At 41.2% G+C, this 21415-nt stretch overlaps 3 protein-coding genes across 6 annotated transcripts in view; 2 read left to right on the forward strand and 1 right to left on the reverse strand.

Moving 5' to 3' along the window:
- RNF123 (ring finger protein 123) overlaps positions 1-2273 on the forward strand; it is a 112628-nt gene extending 110355 nt beyond the window's left edge. For both annotated transcript variants that reach the window (XM_083356120.1, XM_083356121.1), the window contains exons 38-39: positions 374-459; positions 964-2273. In XM_083356120.1, coding sequence (XP_083212246.1) covers positions 374-459; positions 964-1063 — 186 coding nt within the window. In that variant the 3' untranslated portion in view covers positions 1064-2273. The remainder of the gene's footprint in view (positions 1-373; positions 460-963) is intronic.
- A 186-nt stretch (positions 2274-2459) lies between these two features.
- Positions 2460-11400, reverse strand: GMPPB (GDP-mannose pyrophosphorylase B). Of its 2 annotated transcripts, none has more exons than XM_083356147.1 (10): positions 11316-11400; positions 10949-11083; positions 9247-9327; positions 7571-7619; positions 7339-7481; positions 6559-6717; positions 5580-5658; positions 4629-4756; positions 3881-4063; positions 2460-3191 (listed from the first exon to the last, which is right to left on the reverse strand). In XM_083356147.1, exons 2-10 carry the CDS (start codon positions 11075-11077, stop codon positions 3060-3062), a joined length of 1083 nt encoding a protein of 360 aa, XP_083212273.1. In that variant the 5' UTR covers positions 11078-11083; positions 11316-11400; the 3' UTR covers positions 2460-3059. The 2 variants fall into 2 exon arrangements, with proteins under 2 accessions (XP_083212273.1, XP_083212272.1); XM_083356146.1 differs by having other exon boundaries at positions 11172-11387.
- A 1737-nt stretch (positions 11401-13137) lies between these two features.
- On the forward strand, positions 13138-20737 carry NICN1 (nicolin 1, tubulin polyglutamylase complex subunit). 2 transcript variants are annotated; one of them, XM_083351201.1, is made up of 6 exons: positions 13138-13455; positions 13776-13964; positions 16299-16412; positions 17783-17854; positions 18021-18125; positions 18920-20737. In XM_083351201.1, the coding sequence occupies exons 1-6, from the start codon at positions 13315-13317 to the stop codon at positions 18959-18961; spliced, it is 663 nt and encodes a 220-aa protein (XP_083207327.1). In that variant the 5' UTR covers positions 13138-13314; the 3' UTR covers positions 18962-20737. The 2 variants fall into 2 exon arrangements, with proteins under 2 accessions (XP_083207327.1, XP_083207326.1); XM_083351200.1 differs by lacking the exon at positions 18920-20737 and having other exon boundaries at positions 18021-18248.
- Positions 20738-21415: the final 678 nt, after the last annotated feature.

The raw sequence follows: 21415 nt of genomic DNA on the forward strand, positions 1-21415 counted from the left end.
CCCACCTGTCTTGAGTGGTGTTGAGCAGGCCACACCAACCTGCTAGGCAACTGGTGGTACTCGAATATTGCCCTGTCCTAAAAGTGGTACAATCTCTGAAAAGGTTGAAAAGCCCTGCCCTAGTCCATTCCAAAATCCATATTCTAATCACTCTCTGGCTATTTATTCCTATGAATGAATTTTCTGAAATACTTAAGCATATATTTAAATTTTGTTTTGCAAAGAAATGAAAGACTCGCCCGATGCTATAAAACAGGTCATTTGAAAGGTTCCCAATAGCTGAAAAGCAGTCTTTGGATATCTTGTACTTGGGCTGTTGGTGATAACTGCTGTTGAAGTTGAGTAGGTACTTGTATGTGCTTGTTTTTTCCAGCCCACTAGTGAAGAAGACTTGTGTCCAATCTGTTACGCGCATCCGATCTCTGCTGTATTTAAGCCATGCTCCCACAAATCATGCAAGTGAGTAATCCCTGCAGAAGCAGACATTTCTCTCCTTTATCCTGCTAGCATCACAGCTCTGTACCAGAACTAATCTAGTGGTAGCCATTTGAATCCCCTTTGAACTGCTGGAAAAGACCTAAGCCCCACAATCCTCTTAAGCGGCTGCTTATGCAGCCAGGCTCTTGTACTCCCACGAAGTTATACAACAGAACTGGACAACTGCTTCAAACTCAGGGAAGTGAGGTTTCTGACTGTGAGGATAGATTTGAAAGCATACAGGTAGTTGATTCCTGGGGGAAATGTAGAAGCAAGAAGGGAAGATTTGCAGTAGCGATTGGAAGTTTTCAGTATCCTTTTTATTTTTGACAGTAATTGTGAGCAAAATTGTTTAGCTCTTAAGAGCAAAATAGACACACTGTTGGATGTCTGAACCTTTCAAGGGTTATTTACCTTTGTTTTGTAATATGCGTGCCCCATTTTCTGCATAATCTGAGCCCATATATATAACCCTTGCCTTTTTAGAGCCTGCATCAACCAGCACCTGATGAACAATAAGGACTGCTTCTTCTGCAAAGCCACCATCACAGGAGTGGATGACTACATTAAACCAGCCACCTCCTAGTGCCTGGACCCTGCAGGGCAGGGGCCGCATGCCTGGGCAGCTTCTCCCCACAGAAGACTCTTCCCCCCCCTCCAAGAGCATCTTGTGAAAAGTGGCTGGTTTTTTTTAGCACAGCTGAGTTCAGTTTTACGACACCTCTTGCAGAACACACACATCTGTATGCATCACCCAGGCCAAATTGTATTCTTCAATCCTATTGAATTTAGGTACACTTCCTGTTGCTGTCATCGACTCAAAAGTAACAGGTATTGGGCTTTCCCTATGGAATATGTGCATAGGGGCTTAACGTGGTCAGGTTCTCTACCTCAGCCTGAATCCATAGCTCTTATCCTGCATCTACCCTAGGATGTGTATCTTGTACCGTAGCTGGGACACATCCTCTTTGATGAGGTGCTCTCCATGGTAGAGTAAAAATGGATTCTCTGCAGCCAGCATCTCTCCCGTGAGTCCAGCTACTCACTAGCCAAGTGTGTTCTGGCGGCTGCTACAGCAGCAGCAGCATTTCGCTGTTTTGACAATGCATGTGTAGCTAGAGTTGGTTCAAATATTTGTGTGGGCATACCCTGCAGACACCATTCACCTGTAGCATCTGATGTGATAGTTCTGGAGATTGTCAAGCAATACTCTACTGTGCAGTCAAAGGCAGCGCATGTGAGTGAAAGATTGTGGCACCTATCTGCCTAAAAATTTGAATCTGTTTCGAGCGTCTGACTCCTTTCCTTTGAAGGCAAGGGCAGCTAAAAAACAGATGCTAGGCCAGGCTTTGGGGGGAGGGGGAGGACGTAGTGATACAACAGAAAATAAATGCAGCCTAGACCACAAGGAGTTTGATCATGGGAAAGACCAGGTTCAATAGGACCAATATTTGGTCCATGTATTATATAAGTGGTTGGGAGAAATATTCACTGGTGATATTGTAGGCTACAGCAGAGGCGAACCTGATTGCACTGCTATCTTCCACCAGCAGAAAGTGCCTGTGGCACACACCCTATACTGTGTCACTAGGTTGCCTGTACAATTCAGGAGCAGACAAGGATTTTTTAAAAAATTTACTGTGTGTGTCTTATATCCAGAAATGTTGGGGAGGGTAGCAAACAAGGAACTTAATTTAAGTGCATATATGATTGTCTCTCTTCCCCTTCCCCTTCCCAACTGGAAGGGGGTATTACTTCCATAAAATAAAATATTAAATTATTATTCCTTAAAGCTGTCAGATGCATATTCTCCACATTTCCAAGATATTATTTCTGATGTAGATTATAAGTAGGTAAGCATTGCAAAGGGTTGGCACAGTACTTGCAGGGATACTTGCACGAAAGAGCAATTAAAGCAAGTTGATTTTAAGGAGTATCGCTCTCATCATTAGCACGTCTTGAAGAGTAGACAACACATGACATACCTAGAATTCATTATTAATTACAATAATTTCATTTGTTTTCATTATAATATGATTTCATTAGAGAACCTTGTCCAAAGTTCTAAAGTTGCCAGTTATTCACCATAGGGAAGGAAACAGTTTTATAAGGCAATTAAGGTCCATAGAAGAGTACTGCATTTTGTTTGCCTTTGTACTTCATAAACAGCAAATACCACCCTAGCATATTAGCATACAACGTGCTGTTCATTCCCTTTCCCAGAACTATTGGATATTTTCATCTTCAAAACAGATGAGCTATTATACTATCCCAGATGTTGGAGCAAAGATGACTTGTCCCTGTTCAATATAAGGTACTGGACTCTATAGAATAATGGTGGATCTGGCTCAAGTAGCCTATCCTAGCTCACCCCATTCCCAATCCTGAATGATGCAACCCTAGTCTTGTCCGCTCCTAGGATTCCATGTAAAGGTTAAGTCAGCAGCAAGAGGGGAAAAATAGTATTTGGAAGAAAAAAAAACTTGAGGAACTCAATACAGAGTCCCTTGCCATCAAGGCACAGAGTGTGGTCGTTCCAATAAAATGTTCTTCCAGTTAGTCCAGCGCTCAATCCAAGCTTTCTACATGATGATGCGAGGCTCTGGGACTGATTCAGCAATGGATTTGTGAGGCAGCACATTGGCCCCGTTGAGGTAGAGTTCATCGTTCACAATGACATCTTCCCCCAACACAGTGACATTCTCCATCCGCACCTGAGGAAATAATGATGTGCAATTACAAGGAGCTAAGCTTAGGAAAGTATATTTTAAGAGACTCAAGCTAAAAGAGCTACTTGCTTATACAAGTCACGTAGGTATTCAGGAATTGGTTCTTAACAGTTAATTACACTCAGCCACTTGGCAGCTAAGGAAAGCAAAGTCAGAATGCCCTGGGTCAGAGGTAGGCAACCTTGGCTCTTTTATGACTCATGGACTTCAACTCCCAGAATTCCTGAGCCAGCATGGCTCAGCTTGGAAACTTCCCCTCAGCATGGCTGACTCAGGAATTCTGGGAGTTGAAGTCCACGAGTCATAAAAGAGCCAAGGTTGCCTACCCCTGCCCTGGGTGATATCCGAGGCTTACTAAGTTTTCCTCTATGTAAGACTCTCAGGTCCCCCACAACCCCTGCCATACAATAGCTGCAGTGGGGATGAAGAAATCATGCCTAAAGCTTTGCAGAAGCTTAATGTGCTCATTTTGACCATATTTAAGAAAAAATGTTTTGCTCGTGAATTTCTACAACAGAGAGACTCTGTGGGCCTTCAAAAGTTCTAAAAGGGGAAAAAATCTTAATTGCATCACACTGTCCTTTTCAGTATTTATATATAAAGGGCAATACAACTTATTTTCTAAATTGTACGGGCAGAACCCTTAGTTTTTAGCACAAGTAGAGCTCACTCACCCATTGACCCACTGAGGAGCTCCACCCAACAATACAGGATTCAAGCCAAGAGTGGGAACGGATGCGTGATCCCTTTAGTACAGTACAACGTTTGATCCGAACACCATCCTCTATCACAACTCCTGCCCCAATTGTGACATTGGGACCAATGCTGCAGTTTGATCCAATCTTGGCACTTGGGTCCTGAAATGAAAGATCTAATGTGAAAGACAGCATTATGATCCTTCCTCAATAATTTCCAGTTTCCCTCTTCTACTCCCAGATCAGAACTACATACAGGTAGTCCTTGACTTATCTGGAGCCCAAAATTTCTGTTGCTAAGTGAGACTGCTGTTAAGTGAATTTTGCCCCATTTTACAACCTTTCTTGCCACAGTTGTTAAGTGAATCACTGCAGGTATTAAGTTAGTAATACGGTTAAGTGAACCTGGCTTCTCCATTGCTTGTCAAAAGGTTGCATTAGGTGATCACATGACCCTGGGACACTGCAATCATCATAAATCTGACCCAGTTGCCAACTGTCCCAATTCTGATCATGTGATCGTGAGATGCCGCAATGGCCGTAAATGTGAAAAATGGTCATAAGTCACTTTTTTCTGTGTTGATGTAATTTCAAATGGTCACTGAATGAATGGCTGTAACTTGAGGACTACCTGTACTTAGTAAACATTTGCTTATGCTGTTGCCCTGCTTCAGCTAGATTGATCCCTATGGAAATGCTAGAAAATGATTTTTTAAAAGGGGATTACCACTAGTACGTTTCCCATGCAGCCCAATCCAGAATGCAACCGCTCAGGCTGCTTCAGCCGCAAATATTGTAGGTATAGGCACATGCCAGTCAGGAAATCTTTTGGCTGCCCAATGTCCATCCAGAACCCTGCAGTGATAGAAGGTTTATGAATCAGGCAATCTGTAACAGAGTTTCATTGGGATCATAGACACAAGGGGCTCGTCTGGAAGCAGAGAAAGCATTAATGCTTCTAGGCTGGGGTTCCCAGTCTTGGCAATTTTATGTATTATTTTGTAATATATGTAACATTCCTTTGCTTTAAAATAACAGTGGGCAATCTTTTAGGAGAAAGCCAGTTTGGTGTTCTAGTTAAACCAGTCACTCTCAGCCCTAAGGAGACAATGACAATCCATTTTTCAAATCTTTCCAGGCAAATTACACGGACTCATTCAGGTAGTCACCAGGAATCAACAAAGAGGCACCATTGACCCCCTCCCCAAATCTTTTTAGCAGCCAAGAGCTGACCTAAACATTTTTTGGCTGGCTGAGGGCCAAAAGTGAGTATACGTTCATCATGCAAAAAGACAAGGCTGCGTGTGATTCTAGGGCTTTAGGATGCCCTGTTCTAAAAGTAGCATCGGAAGAATTTACTTTCCAAATGTTTAAATTTATATTCCATCTTAAGGGTATTTAAAATGTCCTTTCATCAACCTCAAGATTGATTAGCTGTTTCTTCTAGAAAAAGCTGCATTTACTTAGGCCAGGGATTCCCAATCTCGGCAACTTTTAAGACGTGTGAACTTCAACTCTCAGAATTTGACAACCAGCTACAGTTGAAGTCCATACGTCTTAAAGTTGCCATGATTGGGAACCCCTGACTTAGGCTAACAAGACAAACTTTTGTTTTGAGAACAGACATTACTGTCTAATTCTGAATCCTAGTCCAAAGGTACTAAAGCTTTTCCCTTACCATGCAGTTCCATGGCATAGAGTTGTCCTTCCTCTGCCATTACAGGAAATATTTCTTTCTCAATTGAGGTAGGCCGCAGCTAAGGAAAAGATAAAGGGGCTCAGGTGGCCATCCCAATAGGAGCTATACAACCCTCATGCATTTATTTAACAAATCTATATGGTCGCTCATTTCAAAAAGTGACTCTGGGCAGAATACAACATAAAAAAATGTAAAAACTATTAAAAACATACAAAATCATTATTAGAATATGAACGGAGGCCCAAGGGAGGATGAATTATTAAGCCACGGTAATGTCTCCTGGGACTCCCCAGACCTAATGCCGCAGCCAGGTCTCGAGCGACTTCCAGAACATCAACAGGGATAGAATTAACCTCATTTTGGGGGTGGAGGGTGGGAACATGTCTTCTCTGCCAGACCTAATGGGATGGGCTGATGTAACTGGGGATAGGTAGTCTCTTGGATAACCCAGTCCCATGCCGTGAAGGACTTTGAAGATTTAAAACCAGCACCTTGAATTGGACCTGGAGGCCAATACAGTTTGCAGAGCTGAAGTGCGACATCTGCTGTTTTGAAAGCACATGTAACTGCCTGTGCCACATCATTCTGGATATGTTTCAAGGGCAGCCCCATATAGAGTGCACTACAAGTAGTCCGATCTGGAGGTGACCAGGCTTTGAGTGACTGTGAACATCTCACCAATATTTACACAATAAACTAATATTTCTTTAGACTTCAGATCATTCCCATCAGAAGCAATAGCTAATTGAAGAAAGATATCCTCACTGATCTATTAGGGGAAAAGCCATTTCAGAATCTGCACATCATGACAATCAAATATACCACTCCCACAGTCCAATGAGTCTAAGTACTATGGAAGAATCATCTAAAAATGGCTTTGATCTGCATTACATCAGAAAAAAACATCTAATGGAAATTAGCTCGTTGAAACCTCCATTTTACCCTTTTTGTTTCATACCTGAATGCGCTTTAATACACTTGGATTTAAGATGTACATGCCAGCATTGATTTTATTCGAAACAAAAACCTGAGGTTTCTCCACAAAGCGATGTATGATTCCAGTATCTGCCTCACACACTACTACACCATATTTGGAGGGTTCTTCCACTTTTGTGACCTGGGAGGCAAAGTCAACATTAGATGCAGTTGTAGTGAATCATAAATCAGAAAAAGCACCTATCACCTCTTAATATAAAATGCTATGCCTATTTGACTATTTTTTTCTGACCCCATTTCAAAGTCTTAAAAAGGACACTTAGTCTTTTTTAAGGGGCTAACAAGCAATTAAGATATGGCTTGCTTAGCCAAGATTTATTGAATAAACAATGCGCTGCTGAATTCACATGATCAGACAATCATAAACCATCCAGAAGGCTGGATTCATGTAACAGCTTAAATCAAAAATAAACCACATTACTTAAATATTTTTAGTTTTATATTCCACCTATCATCCGGCTTGTGTTGTATGATGTCAGGTTTAGCAGTTTTTTAAAAATAAATATACTCCAACCTATGTTAACAAAGAGAGGACTGTACAGCATTGGGTTTGCATTTACGTATATTTTATTTCCATTTGGTTTTGATAATAATGTGTTATTGTATACGGTCCCCCCAAAGGGTTTGATTTCTGTGTTCCCAGCTAACCTGCTCCACACTTCTGGGAGCTTCAAATGCAGTAGGGATTTAAAAATACCCTCAAAAAGCATAAAACAATGAAACGCAATCCTCAGGTACTTACCACAATGGTGCCTTCTTTTCCATGATGCCTGTGAAAGTGTACCATGTCTGTGAAGGGAAAATCACAGATCACATCGCTATTGAGTACAAAAAAAGGTTCTGAATTTTCGGCCAAAAGCTCTTGTGCTAGTGCCAGTGGGCCAGCTGTGGAGGAAACAGGAGTTATCAGTGTCCATCTGATCATAAGCCCTTTAGCATCCATAACCAACAAACACCGCTAAACTCACAGTTACCTGTGCCCAGTGGTTCCTTCTCATGTGACAGAGAAATCTGAATGCCCAGCTGAGAACAAAGAAGAATTTGGAAATGCAGTTAGAAGAAAAGTAGAAGCAAGCATCTGTGAGTACATGGCGGAGACTCTGTCCATAACTGCCTTTATAAAATTTCTCAAACAGGACAAGTTAATTATATCACCAGTTGGTTTACGGCAACCTGCAAATTGTTGACTCATTGCTCTTTATTTAAGTGTATAAGCACACCAAATAACGCTGCTAATAAGGTAATTTAGACAAGGGAACAGAATTCTACCTAGCCGTCTTGCAAAGTTCTTGGATTATCTATTTCTTAAACCATATTCAAACACCCTACTGCTAAGCACTCCTACTTGGAAAGAAGTCTGTTGAAGGTAACAGAGTCTATTTAAAATTAGGCACATATAGCATTTCTGCAGGCATGGCATTCCATAACCATCAAGAAGCTGTAATATGGGGTTCAGGGCACTCCTTGGAGAAAAAAAAAAGAAAAGGACACTTTTCTTTCAAGAACTTTTGTTAAGTTAACTTATCTTGGGATACAGGCCAAAAGGTGCAAGGCAAACTAGGGAGCCAAAGGGAAAAAAATTGTCCAGTCAGTACAGTGGAGAAAGTACTTCTAATATAAGCATTTTGTGTGTGATTTTGTGAAATGACAAAAGACACAACTTTTTCAAAATAATAGACACAAACCACAAATACTGGGGGGGGAAAGGCCAAATTTGTGCTCAAAGTACTTTGCTTAAAACATTATACAAGAAAGGGGTGAGATAAAAAAAACCTTATTAAGATTGAATTCTTTACTGCAGAGTTAGTGGAAATTCTGATATTTTTTAGATGTTGAATCCATCAACCTAAGTGAACATAGCGAATAGTAAGCAATCAAGGGAGCACTGCAGCATCTTCAAGGTCATTATCTGTGAGAATAATCCTGCACTTTATTAACACTTCTTGAAGATAAATCAAGTACTGAATGTACAAAACAATCAATTATGGAAAGCTACTGAAAAGCAGTATCATGATACCCAGAGATAACATATCCTGTTTTAACACTATACAGCAGGGATCTTATATAAGGAATTATGAAAAGAGTTGTGCTTATTTCACTTTTTTTCAACATATTGCTCTATATGTTAGTTAAATCTCATACATCACATCCTTATTTTAAGAAGATTCAAGCACACAGAAGTAATTTAGCTAAACTCAACATCATCCATTTTCCTTGCACAAGCCAAGACAAAATATTAATGTAAAATCCTTAATTCATTTCTATTGAAACAAAATATTAAAGCTGAAACATCAGTTCCCTAATTCAGGAGCGCTAAAATTATTAATCACCCACCAGTATGCACATGCATATCTGTTAATTGCCCTGTGGAAAATGCTGTTGAGTAGACTAGAGCGTGGAACAGGGGTGTCAAACGGCTGGTCCGTGAGCCAGATGCATCGTAGCGAAACTGCGCCCACCCCATTGCCGGCAATGGGAAAAAAGTCGCGACATGTCACGTGGCATTGTGAGTTTGACACCCCTGGCGTAGAATGACTGGAAATGACAAATCACTGCGCTGCAAAATAATAATACCCCGGCAAATGCAAAAAAGAGCTGATTTACTCTACCCAATACATCCATGTAAACAAGCTCACCTCAAGTCACTTACCCTTTGCTCTTGTTCTTTCATCTCCTTCTCCAGTAGTTCTGACATATAGCTCACAGCAAGGATCACATGATTAACACCTGCCTGCCAGGAAAAAATTAGCATTCAACATGATCTGAAGGCATGGGCTTGATTCAAGGGATTGTTTAAGACGATTGTCAGAATTATAATATCCCCAAATAATTACTCCTTATTAGTGATTAGAAATGCCAAATATTGGCTCATGACAGAGAAATCCGAAACTGTTGAATCCTCATTGGAGAGTTATTCTAACATTCTGGAAGTGACTTTGATCAGTGTCAAGAGTTTCCTGTCCTAAGAAAACTGACTTAACTAAAATGCAACATGATTAGACAACACCTAACAAGTTAGATTATTGCTTATTGTCATGTTGTGTGTGCAGATGCCCTTGCTTTCAACTAAAACTAAACCACAACTAAAACGCTTATGGAAGCTAGACGCTTTAGATACAAACTTATTCTGCATCAATTACATTAGCCACAGTATAACTGGGCCCAATATAACAATATTTCTGCAATCAAGTCAAAGTGCTGTTTAGCTTCTAAAACATACATTATTTAAGACCATGCTATCTACCTATACCCAGGTGATTCTATTGCATCATTACAATCAATATTGGGTTTTACTGTCTGGCCTTAAAATAACAGTGATTAGATTGATATGAATTAAGACACCGCTTTTTACATACTGGTACTACATTTCAAGAATATATTTTCAGGAAGTATAATTTGGACATATCAGTTCATAAGAAAAAAATTCAAAAATTCTAAAAGCACCCTTATTCCAACCAGCATTTAATAAATAAATGTACTGCAAGATGTGAGATGGATTTAAAAGTACAGTATAAACAAATATTAAATGTCATCTAAGAAAAAAAACAGTTTGGGTTAATGATTAAAGAATTAGCGAGTTCTAATCCCAGGTTGGGCTAGCTAGGTGATCTTGGACCAGTCTCTCAGCCTCAGGAAGGAGGCAAAGGTGCAGCGCTTCTGGAAAACCTTTGGCAAGAAAACTGCAGGGGCTTTTCTAGGCAAATGGACACAGTTGAACAGGAGGAAAACAAATCATCTGGGTGGTCATAAGAGGCCATAGCTATGAAAATAATCTTACCATGAATACCTTTCCTAAGCAACAGGCAGAAACAACTAATGTGATAGTTGCAAATTCAACTTTGCTTTCTGAAGCAGACAAAATCTATTACTTCAAGTCCAGATTTAGTCTGATTCTCACATTCATCTCTTTCCTAGTAGAGTACAAAATATCAGACATCTTGATTTCTCTCTATGGCAAGACAGGTCAATTTAAGTCCAACGGGATGTACGTTTTACTGTTGTAAGCCACCCCAGCGTAGCCCCACGGCAAGATGGGCAGCAAATACATTTAACAAATAAATAAATGCAAAAATAAAAAGGAGGGGGGGGTTCCAAAGAAAACTCTGCGCTGCATCTTCTCAAATGCAAGCAGAAAACCCCGGCATTTCTCTTAAAATAGTGTCCCGTTAAAAACCCTGCATCAGGCAGCAATTCAACAGGCAGAGGTTTCCCACACAAACGCAACAAGGAAAAGCTTTGCTTTTTTTGACTTTCAGCTCGTCGTCGGGCAGCCTTTAGGAAAAGCCAGGAAGAACTCACTCGTCCCATACAGAGGCATCTAGGATGGGGTCTAAGCCCCCACCCCACCCTACCTTTACTAAGGCCTCCACCTGGTGCAACAGGATGGGCTTGTTGCAGAATTCGACCAGCGGCTTCGGGATGCTGAGGGTCAGGGGTCGCAGCCGAGTGCCGTAGCCCCCCACCAGGATCAGCGCCTTCATCTTGGCCTGAGCGGAAAGAAGGAAAAGTCAGCTTTGCGGGACCCACGCCTCCCCCACCCCACCCCGACCCGCTCTCAGCTGACGCTAAACCTGCCTGCGAGCCCCGCTTCGCGCCAGCTGTCTCGCCCCGTCCCGTTCAGCCAAGCTTGCCAGCAGCTTGCCCGGGTCCCAGTCGCCGTCTCCCGCCCGAAGAGCAAGTCGCCGAGCAGCCTCCCCGGGTGCCACCTCGCGCCCTCACCCGCGGCGCCCGGTTCAGGCCAACTCCGAGACTCCGCCCCGCTGGCGGGAGCCAGAACGAACGTCCACGGCATTTCTCCCTCCCCCACCCCGCTCCGCTTCCCGTTCGAACCCTTTGACCAATCAGCGCGTCTGACGTGGCCGATCACTCCCCTCCTCCAATGGCGGGCGAGAAGAATCGCATTAATCGGCCAATCGCAAGAAGAAGCGACCGTGTTGCCGTAGCAACGCAGGCTCGGCTATCAGGCGGCATTTTGCGTCAGATCAAAGGGCCGGAGCCGGCCTTGGACACGTCGCTGGTTTCGCTTATAGTAAAGGTGCAAGTCCCGCCTTCCGGGACGGATTTCCTGTGCCTCCTGCCAACGGGCCTCTTACGTCATCCGCGGTTCGCAACGCGACGCGAACCTTAGCGAAAGGGGGCTCCGCCTCCTGGAACCTCTTGGCAGCGGCTGTAAGGCCGGGGCGGCCGTGCTGGAAGTGGCCTTGAGTGGGCTAATGCCTCCTTAAGTAACACCAGCTGCCTGCAATTAGTGCAGGTTCGCATCCCACCAGGCTCAAGGTTGACTCAGCCTTCCATCCTTCCCAGGTAGGTAAAATGAGGACCCAGATTGTTGGGGGCAATTAAGCTGACTTTGTAATAATGCCGCTTGGGGTGTGTGTGAAAGCCCTAATAAGCAGGCATATACATAGAATGAAGGCTACTGCTAAGCTTGTAAGCCGCCCTGAGTCTTCGGAGAAGGGCGGGATATAAATGGAATTTAAATAAATAAATAGACGCCGGAAGCCCCCTCGCAGTCCGTCCTCGCTCGGCTTCAAGCGGGAAGGAGGCAGATGGAAAAGACAGGGTGGCAGAGCCGTGTTTGTACTCGGGCTGCTGGGAGCAGACGAGTTGTAGCGGTCCAAGTTGTGTGCGAAGCAACGGCATCGGACGGACCCGTGTTCGCTCCCTTTCCCGGATGATGGCTTGCCCATTGGTCTCTCGGCCCCTAGCGCAGGCAAAGGACGTTTGCCTTTGATAAGCTGTCCAAGACCCCCACCTGCCCTTATTAACAATACGGAAGTCTGCAGGGTCGGGGAGTGTTGCCATTGTTTAGCTTCAAGGGATAGGTAAATGTCTGTGGAGATTCTCAGTCATCCAGGTCAAAGTTGTCCCGAAGGTGCTTTTTCACGAGGCAAGTGGACTTTTGTTTTTCTTTAAAGACGCTTCGCTTCTTATCCAAGAAGCTTCTTCAACTCTGACTGGGTGGGGAATGGTTTATAACTCCTTGCAGACAGCTAGCTGGTCGTTTGCATTCTTTCAGAAAATTGTTGAGGCATAGATTTCTAGCTGTCAAGTTTATTTAAACTTTTCATAATTAGTAGCAGCATCAGATACCTGTTAGATTAGAACAATTAACTAGTGGAAAGTCTTGCTTGCAGAAGTTGTGAATGCTCAATCACTGGAGGCTTTTAAGAAGAGATTGAATAACCATTTGCCTGAAATGGTTTATAGGATGTCAAGCCTAAGCAGGGGGTTGGACTAGAACAGGGGTAGGCAACCTCGGCACTTTTATGACTCATGGACTTCAACTCCCAGAATTCCTGAGCCAGCTTGGCTGGCTCAGGAATTCTGGGAGTTAAAGTCCATGAGTCATAAAAGAGCCGAGGTTGCCTACCCCTGGACTTGAAGACCTCCAAGATCTCTTCCAAATCTGTTATTTTGTTCTGTTCTATCTGAAATAGCCACTTGGTGCCTTAACAAAATAGGATTCCCTGGCACAATGTCTTGTATTTTATGAAAAGCACCGGAAGGGTGTATAAATATTTTTTTGTGGTAAACACTGATTAATGGAAAACATAACATTTTTATGAAAGTTTTTGCATTTTCAAAAACTTCCTCATCCAATAAGGGTGGAAAATGGAAGAAATCCCTTTAGCACAGAAAGCCTGTATATAATATAGTGAAATAATGGTTGTGATTGTTGTATGCCACTTTACTGAAGCTGTTATTTTGTTCCAGAATGGGGACCATGGCATTGGAGCAAGTCCCCTGCACCATTAAGAACCCAGTAGCACTGCAAGTGGGAGACATAAAAACTGAGATAGGCCGGCCTGGTGTTCTGGTGATTGATGTTTCATTCCCACACTCACAGACCACAGATGTAAGTGTGAAAGAAAAGCAGATGTCAGGGATTCACAACAGATAAATTAGAAGTTGTAATTGATTTAATTCTCATAGCTAAGGTTATTTGTGAGCCAGAAGATTCCTGTTCCAAAATTTATATCTCTAATTAACTCATTTGATTGTTCCAAATCAAAATTCCCTTTCCTTCTATAAGCAATACAGAACATTTATTTAAAGACTTATTGCTGGAGATATTCTGAGAAACAAAAAGTATTCATGAAAGTTTTCTCTGTATTCTTTTTACTTTATTAAATCTCGCTTGCTATGGATTCAGTCAATGTTTTATTTTTATTTCAGTTACAGGCAGTTGCATTCAAAAATTACTATACTGCCTTTTTGACCCTTCGAGTACAGCGACGAAGTTCTGCAGATGATGGGAATGAAAGCCCTTCCAAATGGGTTACTTGTCTACGTAACTTTTGTTTGATGCCTAACTTACATACAGAGGAGGGTTCCCAAAACTACTTTTCTATTTCCAGGCATCAGGTAAGGATTTCAGTTTCTACTGGGGAGGTGGGGAATTTCATTTGCTTCAAAGGCATAGCGTAGTTCTGGAAGCAGGTAGTGAAACAAGAATACCGTAATCTAATAATTAAATGCCCTAACAAGTATTCTGATTGGGAATGTGCCAGTTTCCACATGCAGAAAAGAATTGTAATAAATATATTTAGGAAATGTTTCACATCATTAGGTGTAGCAGTCTCTCATATCTCTTCTGCATAAGGAAAATAAGGAAACAGGGAGGTTTGGACTTGGGACATTTGACACCCCCAATTTGTCTTCCAAAATGTAATTATTCTAGCCAACAGCTGATCAATTTTATTTTTATTTTACTGCCTGAAGATGTAAAAAGAATGCCCAAATGTCAATATGAGGGAACGTGTTCTATATTGCCTTCCTTAACTCTCCATTTGTGCATTTTTATTTTCTCCTCAAATATAACCATTTTTACTGCTCAGCATTCAGGATTTAAAATTAAGAAAGCTTGTCTGAGAGTATAACATGAGCAGTAGATTGTTTCCATAAAGAAATACTGAGAACTACTTATTTCCCACCTTTATTGCGAAGGCATTTTCCCCACTATGACAATATCATTGATAAATAAGTTGAATAAGTACAGTGCTGGCATACATTGTTGTATCCCTCCTTTAAATATCAGGATGTTTTCTGTTGAATGACCTACTAAGGTGAGTCTAACAATAGCTACATTGTGTTTCCATCATCAGTGATAGTATCTAGCTACCTTCCCTTCTTTTTACTTGATTTTCAGTTAGCTTTGGTTTTTCCAAACATCACGATCTTCTCCAGTGATTTTGGTTTAAGGTTTAAGGTTTATTAAATTTATATGCCGCCCTTCTCCCTGAGGACTCAGGGCGGCTCACAACAATAAAAAGTTAAAAGATATAAATACAAAAATTAAAAGAGGATTAAACAATATAAGAAATAAGAACAATTTAAACCAATTTAAAAAACCCAAATTTAAAAACTATGATCAGTCCAGGCCCGCTTGTTGGAATAACCAGGTCTTTAGGTCACGGCAGAAGGACCGAAGGTCAGGGGTCATCTGCAGCTCCGGGGGCAGTTCGTTCCAGAGGGTCGGTGCGCCCACAGAGAAGGCTCTCCCCCTGGGGGTCGCCAGCCGGCATTGCCTGGCCGACGGCACCCTGAGGAGACCAACTCTGTCGGAGCGAACCGGGCGATAGGAGGTTGACATTGGCAGCAGGTGGTCTCTCAAGTACCCCGGGCCTAAGCCATGTAGGGCTTTAAAGGTGATTATCAGTACCTTGAATCGCACCTGGAGGGCAACCGGAAGCCAATGCAGCTTGCGCAGGAGTGGTGTAACATGGGAGTATCGAGATACTCCCATAAGCACCCACACGGTTTATGTATTATATATCATATATCCAAAATGTTTAAGCATTAGCTTCCTTATTAATGTTTCAAGTGAACAGTCTAGTTTCATTTAACCTTACAGCAAAATTATACACTCTTTGTACAGTCCACAGGTTTTTTTAACAGTTTTTTTTTCCAGTATTACATTGTAAAAGCACTGAATTTTTTTCTTCATTCAGCCTTTCTGGTGGCCCAATTCTTACAATCACATATTACAAGTAGAACAGTTATGGCCTTGACAGTGTATTTATTCTCCATGTGATGTCTCTGCACTTCAATATTTTGTCTCAGTCTCTGATAATCTTTCTTTCAAGTAGGAGACACATTTGTACTTGATAGCCATAGCTGCTTTTTCTTCTTGTGTCTGTGTTTATGGCAGAGTATGATTTCAGCTTCTGTGAGAAGTGGGTCAAGTTTATTGAGTTTTCTTATTGCCTAAAATGAATGAGGAGGGCATTCTGGAACACAGCCAACACTCACTCTTGTGCAGATAAGATGCTGGAGGGTGGTGATGGGGAATGCTATAGGTAGGATGTTCCACTGTGGCTATAGGCAGTGGCTGAGGAAAGAGAAGGCAATGGGAAGATGGGGAGTGGGCAAGTGGAGTATGCCATGCTGGCTGCTGCTAAAGAGACAGTGGGACCCTGTTAACCCCACTACTGGTTTAGGGATTTTTCCCCCCTTCCAAACTGTAGCTGATATAGAATGGTGTAGCAGAAGTTCCTGAATGTGATGATTTGTTCCTGGATCTAAACAAAATGTTATTTTATTTAGATCCAAGCAAAATGTAGCAATGTTCCCCAATCTAGTAATTCCACAATAATAATATGTAGAAATACTGTAATTTAATTTCATTATCCAGTTTCTGTTAATTATGTAGGTATATATGCTCCAGTAATGCTTTGTTTCCATTTTTTTTTTTGCTAGATGCTTTGTGATGTGGATCAGGTGGCGGCCGTGCGTTTCATCCTGCGCCAGCCTTCTCCAGTATGGTTGCATTTTGCAATTGAGGAGCTGCAACTTTTTTCTTTGTGTCAGAAGGTACGTATTCAAAATTTTGTCAAAATAATGGTTCTTTCTTTAGCAGTTGTTCCAATCCTCCAAGGATCTTTGCAGTGGCTTGCAAATATGTTTAAAAGGTGGGAAACTAAATCTACTGCAGTATCCGATATCATTGGTCTAGCTCAGGGGTCTTCAAACTTGGCCCTTTTATGACTGGTGGACTTCAGCTCCCAGAATTCCTCAGCCAGCATGCCTGGCTGAGGAATTCTGAGAGCTGAGGTCCACCAGTCATAAAAGGGCCAAGTTTGAAGACCCCTGGTCTAGCTGGCTGAGGATACTCATAGTCCTGATTCACAACCTCTGGAGAGGTACCTGTTCCCAACCATCCTTATTCAGATGGTCCTTGCTCAGTCTGCCCTTTGCCTGACCCTTTCCCGCTGCTGCAGTTGCATTGCCTTTGATGGGTAGAAGAGCAGCTTACTCTTTTGGAATCTCTCTAATCTCTGCACTCTGCGGTGAGGAAGAGGGTCAAGCAGAGACTGACTGCAGGAATTGCTAACTTTTTTCTCCTTCCCCCAGTAGATTGGATGCCAAGGAATTTCAAGGAAGTACCGTAAGCTGTTTGTGTATCACTTGCATTTCCCAGCCCCAGGTTGCTGGTGTAATTGCATTGCTTTCAGCGTGTAGAAGAGCAGATGTACTTTCTTCCAATCCCTTTCTCTCTCTGCTCTGCAAGGGGGAGGGGGACCACACACCAGGCAAAGGGTCACGCAGACTAGGGATGCATGATCACCATTAGTTATTTTTTCAGCACCATTGTAACTTTTAATGGTCGCTGAATGAACGTTGGTAAGCAAGCACTACTTGTATTAAAGTGAATTTGTTTGCTTGTTTGTTAGCTAGTTACTTGTTTGTGTCATTTTGCACTATGATGTATTCCCTCTACCGGAAGTTGAACTTTGATTCAAGGGAGTTTTACCTTAATCCACATATCTCTGACATCCAAGGAGCTAGTATGGTATTTACTTCTTTATCTGCCAGATTCACAGTACACTAATTGTAACATTATTTATAATTAGTAATATTTAGGAAAGTAACTGCCTGTATTACTTAGTCTGCACAAGACCTAGTATTAATTTCAACGTATGAACTAGGTGGAAATCTAAAACTGACCTTGGAGGTTTTTTCAGGTAAGGTAAGGAAAAAAACGTATTTTATAGCTCTTGCTTTTATCTGCAAAGTAACGTAATTCCTAATGATTTTATATATTTGGAAACAGTTGAAATAAATACTTTTAAAGGTAAATCTTCCTGATCACTGGTTCTAGGAAAGTGAATGGTGAAGATGGAGTGTATATGTTGCCTGATTTTGTTATATGTTTCTCTGGAATGGCCTTCTTCTCTTTACAGAATCCTCAGAAAGGCTTTCCAGCTTGGCTTTCTCATCCTTCTCCTCAGGAGCAGCCAACAAGCTTACATGATGTAAGTATTATTACTGAGATGTTTCTCAGTAAAGATATATAAGTTTAGTCTGGCTGCAGATTGTTGACAGCTCCTAGAGAGAACAGACTTTCAGACAGAGCTGATCTTGCGAGACCAAAAGCAGCAGAGAACTGCCTATTTGAAAATAGTTATTCTTTGCTTTCAGGGACTTCCTGATGCCAACAGAGTGTCTTCCGAACTGCAGCAAATGTGGGTTTTAACTGAGATGCTCCAAGCCAGCCAACCAGTAGCACGGATTGGGCGCTTTGATGTTAGTTTCTCTGTTCTTCTGTTTCTTGTCTTAGAAATGTTGTTATGACTGAAAAATAGTCAGAACCTCTAAGCCAGGGGTGTCAAACTGCCGGCCCGCGGGCTGAACGTGTCATCCAGAAGCTGCGCCCACCCCATTGCCGGCAGTGGCAAAACTGTTCCGATACGTTGCATGACGTCATGTGACATCACAAGTTTGACATGTCTGCTCTAAGCACTGCAAATGGGTAAAATACCTCCCTTTCCGTATCCATAGGCTCCTTTTAAGATGTTTACCAACAGATCTTCCATGATAAAACTCTTGTATCAAAATTCCTATAGAACTAGTACTTGCTAAAATGCGCAGACTGATGATCATCCTGATTGTGGGTGGGGTGGGGATTACACAGCTAGTATGCAATTTCTATTTACACTACATGTCCCTTTAAGGAACGTAGACTGGGTTAGCGTTTTTCAGATTAATTTGACACAGATTAAGGTAAGAGGTAATTGGTCAAAGTTCATCATCTTTTAGGCTGTTGATTTGAATTGGTGTAATCTTTGTGCCTGTGGTCCTTCCAGTATTAGGTGCAAATTTTAACAATTCTGTTCATTAAGCATGCTTGTTGGGGCTGATGAGACCAGCTAAGCACTGCTTGAGTCCAAGTTCAGCTTTCTTCCCCTAGGCTGTATTGTCTTATAGGGAGAGGGTAGGAAGAAAAAAGAATTAGATTTTTTTGGGGATGTGCGGTTGGGGTGTGGGAAGCATTCTTCAGTGTGCTCAACTTGTTGAATTGTTTCTTATGTGTATTTCAGATAGAGGACTCCTATGACCTTAATTTGCTTTCTTATACTTGAATGGTGCCAGGACAAGAAGAAGCAAGGATTTCAAGCAGGGCTGCATCCTTGCATTGTAGCCTAGCCTGAGCAGGAAGATGGAAGATTAAACTGGATCAGGAAGATTAAGACTTGATTGCTTCCATGTTCCCGTCTCATGTTCCAATAACTAACCATTTAGATTCTGTGGTAATCTGGTTTTCAAGTCTATATTTTGCACTGAACCCTGAAAAGTTAGATTACCTAAACTGAAAGTGCCCAATTAGGTTTGTTTCTCTCCTGATCTGCTTTTCCAAGCCTTGCTGCATGATATAAGTTTCTTTTTAAGGCAAAATGAAATATGTTCAAGAATCTGGTACTGGGGGCATGGAGGAAAGGAATCCTTCATTTTTATAAATAGTGACTTGAGACATTGTAAGAAGGACAAAAGGACTCCAGATATTGGTGTCTAAGATTAAAAAAAGGCAATTCTAAAAAATGCCAGGTACAGAGATGAATGTTGCTGTCTACCTCACTTATAATTACAGAGCATAGGTCTTTTAATATGTGTGTAGACTTCAAAAAGAAAACATTGCAACATGCTAAAAACATGACACTAGTATTCTTGGAGGGATGGAGGTTGTAGAATTCTAGGTTTTATCATACATTTTCTATCCCAACAAGCTATTAATTTTCTCATAGGTCCAATGAGTGTTGAACTTGGTTGAATGAAAGGGAAAGTTTGGTCCATTTTGTCTCATGTCAAAAATCTTTAGATAGATTGTATCTGCAAAGCTCAGCTGAAAAATGCCTTTTGGAGGTTGGTTTGACAGTTACCAAGAGGGATATTTGAGTGTCTTCATTCAAGCCACTGAATGACTTAACTATTTACTGGAATAGCATTGTATGATTTCCACAGAAAATCATTTTCCTTGTTGTGAGGAACAATCCTTTTTATAGTATGGACATAATTTGTAGTTGTCAGAAGGATCAAACTGTAGAAGAGGGGTCTTCAAACTTGGCCCTTTTATGACTTGGGGACTTCACGCTGGCTGAGGAATTCTGGGAGTCAAAGTCCACAAGTCATAAAAGGGCCTGGTTTGAAGACCCCTGCTGTAAAACAGCATAAATTTCTGCAGTGGGATGTGTGATTTTAAAAAAAAAATATTGCATTTTTGGAATGTCTTTACAGCTGTTTTCTGTATATTATATTATTTATGTTATTATTTATAGTTATTTATGTTAATTATTTATAGTTGAAAAGGATTGTAATAGACTTCTAATGCACTCTATATATTTAACGGATCACAAATAAATGAAAAGCTATGTACTGTATAATGACACACTGTAAACACATAGGAAATACTTTTGATCCTAAAGATTGCAAGTAAATTTTTGTTCCTGATACATATGGAATACATGCCTTAATTTCTTTGCTTTGCTTTTGGGTGTAGTTTCTGGGGCAGAAAAGGGGAGCTTTGAGGCTGATTCTTTCCAGCCATCTGGTGGAGATGGCTCAGTTACTAATGCCAATATTAGTGAGAAACCTGACTTCAGTCTACCAAGGTTTGCTATGTTTCCTGCTTTTGGGGACATATATTTACTTCTTATTGGCAGAAAGAGGAATAGGCTGTTCCAAGAGTAGAAATGGAAGGAAACACTGCTGCCATATTTTTATCTGAACAGTTTTTCCAAATAAAAGATGAAAAGGTAAGTAGCAAAGAATGAGATGAAGTCTCAAATTATCTGCCCAATAAAAAAGTAATAATAGATCTTTCGCCTACTGTACTCTTTACTTTAAATGATTATTTCTGAGTAATTTCATTTTTTCCCCAACTGTGATTTTTGCATTTATGTTGATGTCCTATTGGAAAATATGATTCTGAAATAATGCTTTTGCTTCTTTTTTCTTTTAAACATTATCACAGCAATAGAATAATTATTGAAGCAACAACTAGTAAATAATCAGCGACCTGTAATCTCAATACCGTGGACAGACTGATCTCCAGGGAGAATGTCCACTTTGCTAATCATTGGTCTTTAAAGTGTCATTAGTAAGTCTATATCGTGTTCATTAATTTTACACTCTGAATAAAATTCTTAAACACCAAATGCTGAAAATCTATCCTATCTAACTTTTCAAGAAGATGCCAGTACTAAACATGACAGCAAATCCGTGCTTTTGTCCACCTCTATTTGAATGGATAATATCTGTTAGCATTTTTGATTATCTTAGATGTATGCAGTTCTTGATTACGTTCCTGAGCTTAGTGAAGCTTAGTCTATTCTTCAGCATTTATTTTTATACAGGAGCCTTGCATCCTGTGGATGTTAATGAGTTCTATCTTCCATGGCTGAGCTAATGATTGGGGACAATGGAAGTTCAAAGTCCAACTCAGTAGGTGTAGAAATTTCTCCCTCTTTGACGTATGTCTTGATTTCTCAGAGATTTTGAATGCTGAATCTCTATTGACATACTTTAAATTGTTTCTAGAA

This window comes from Vipera ursinii, assembly GCF_947247035.1.
Source record: "Vipera ursinii genome assembly, chromosome: 2".
Taxonomy (NCBI): domain Eukaryota; kingdom Metazoa; phylum Chordata; class Lepidosauria; order Squamata; family Viperidae; genus Vipera; species Vipera ursinii.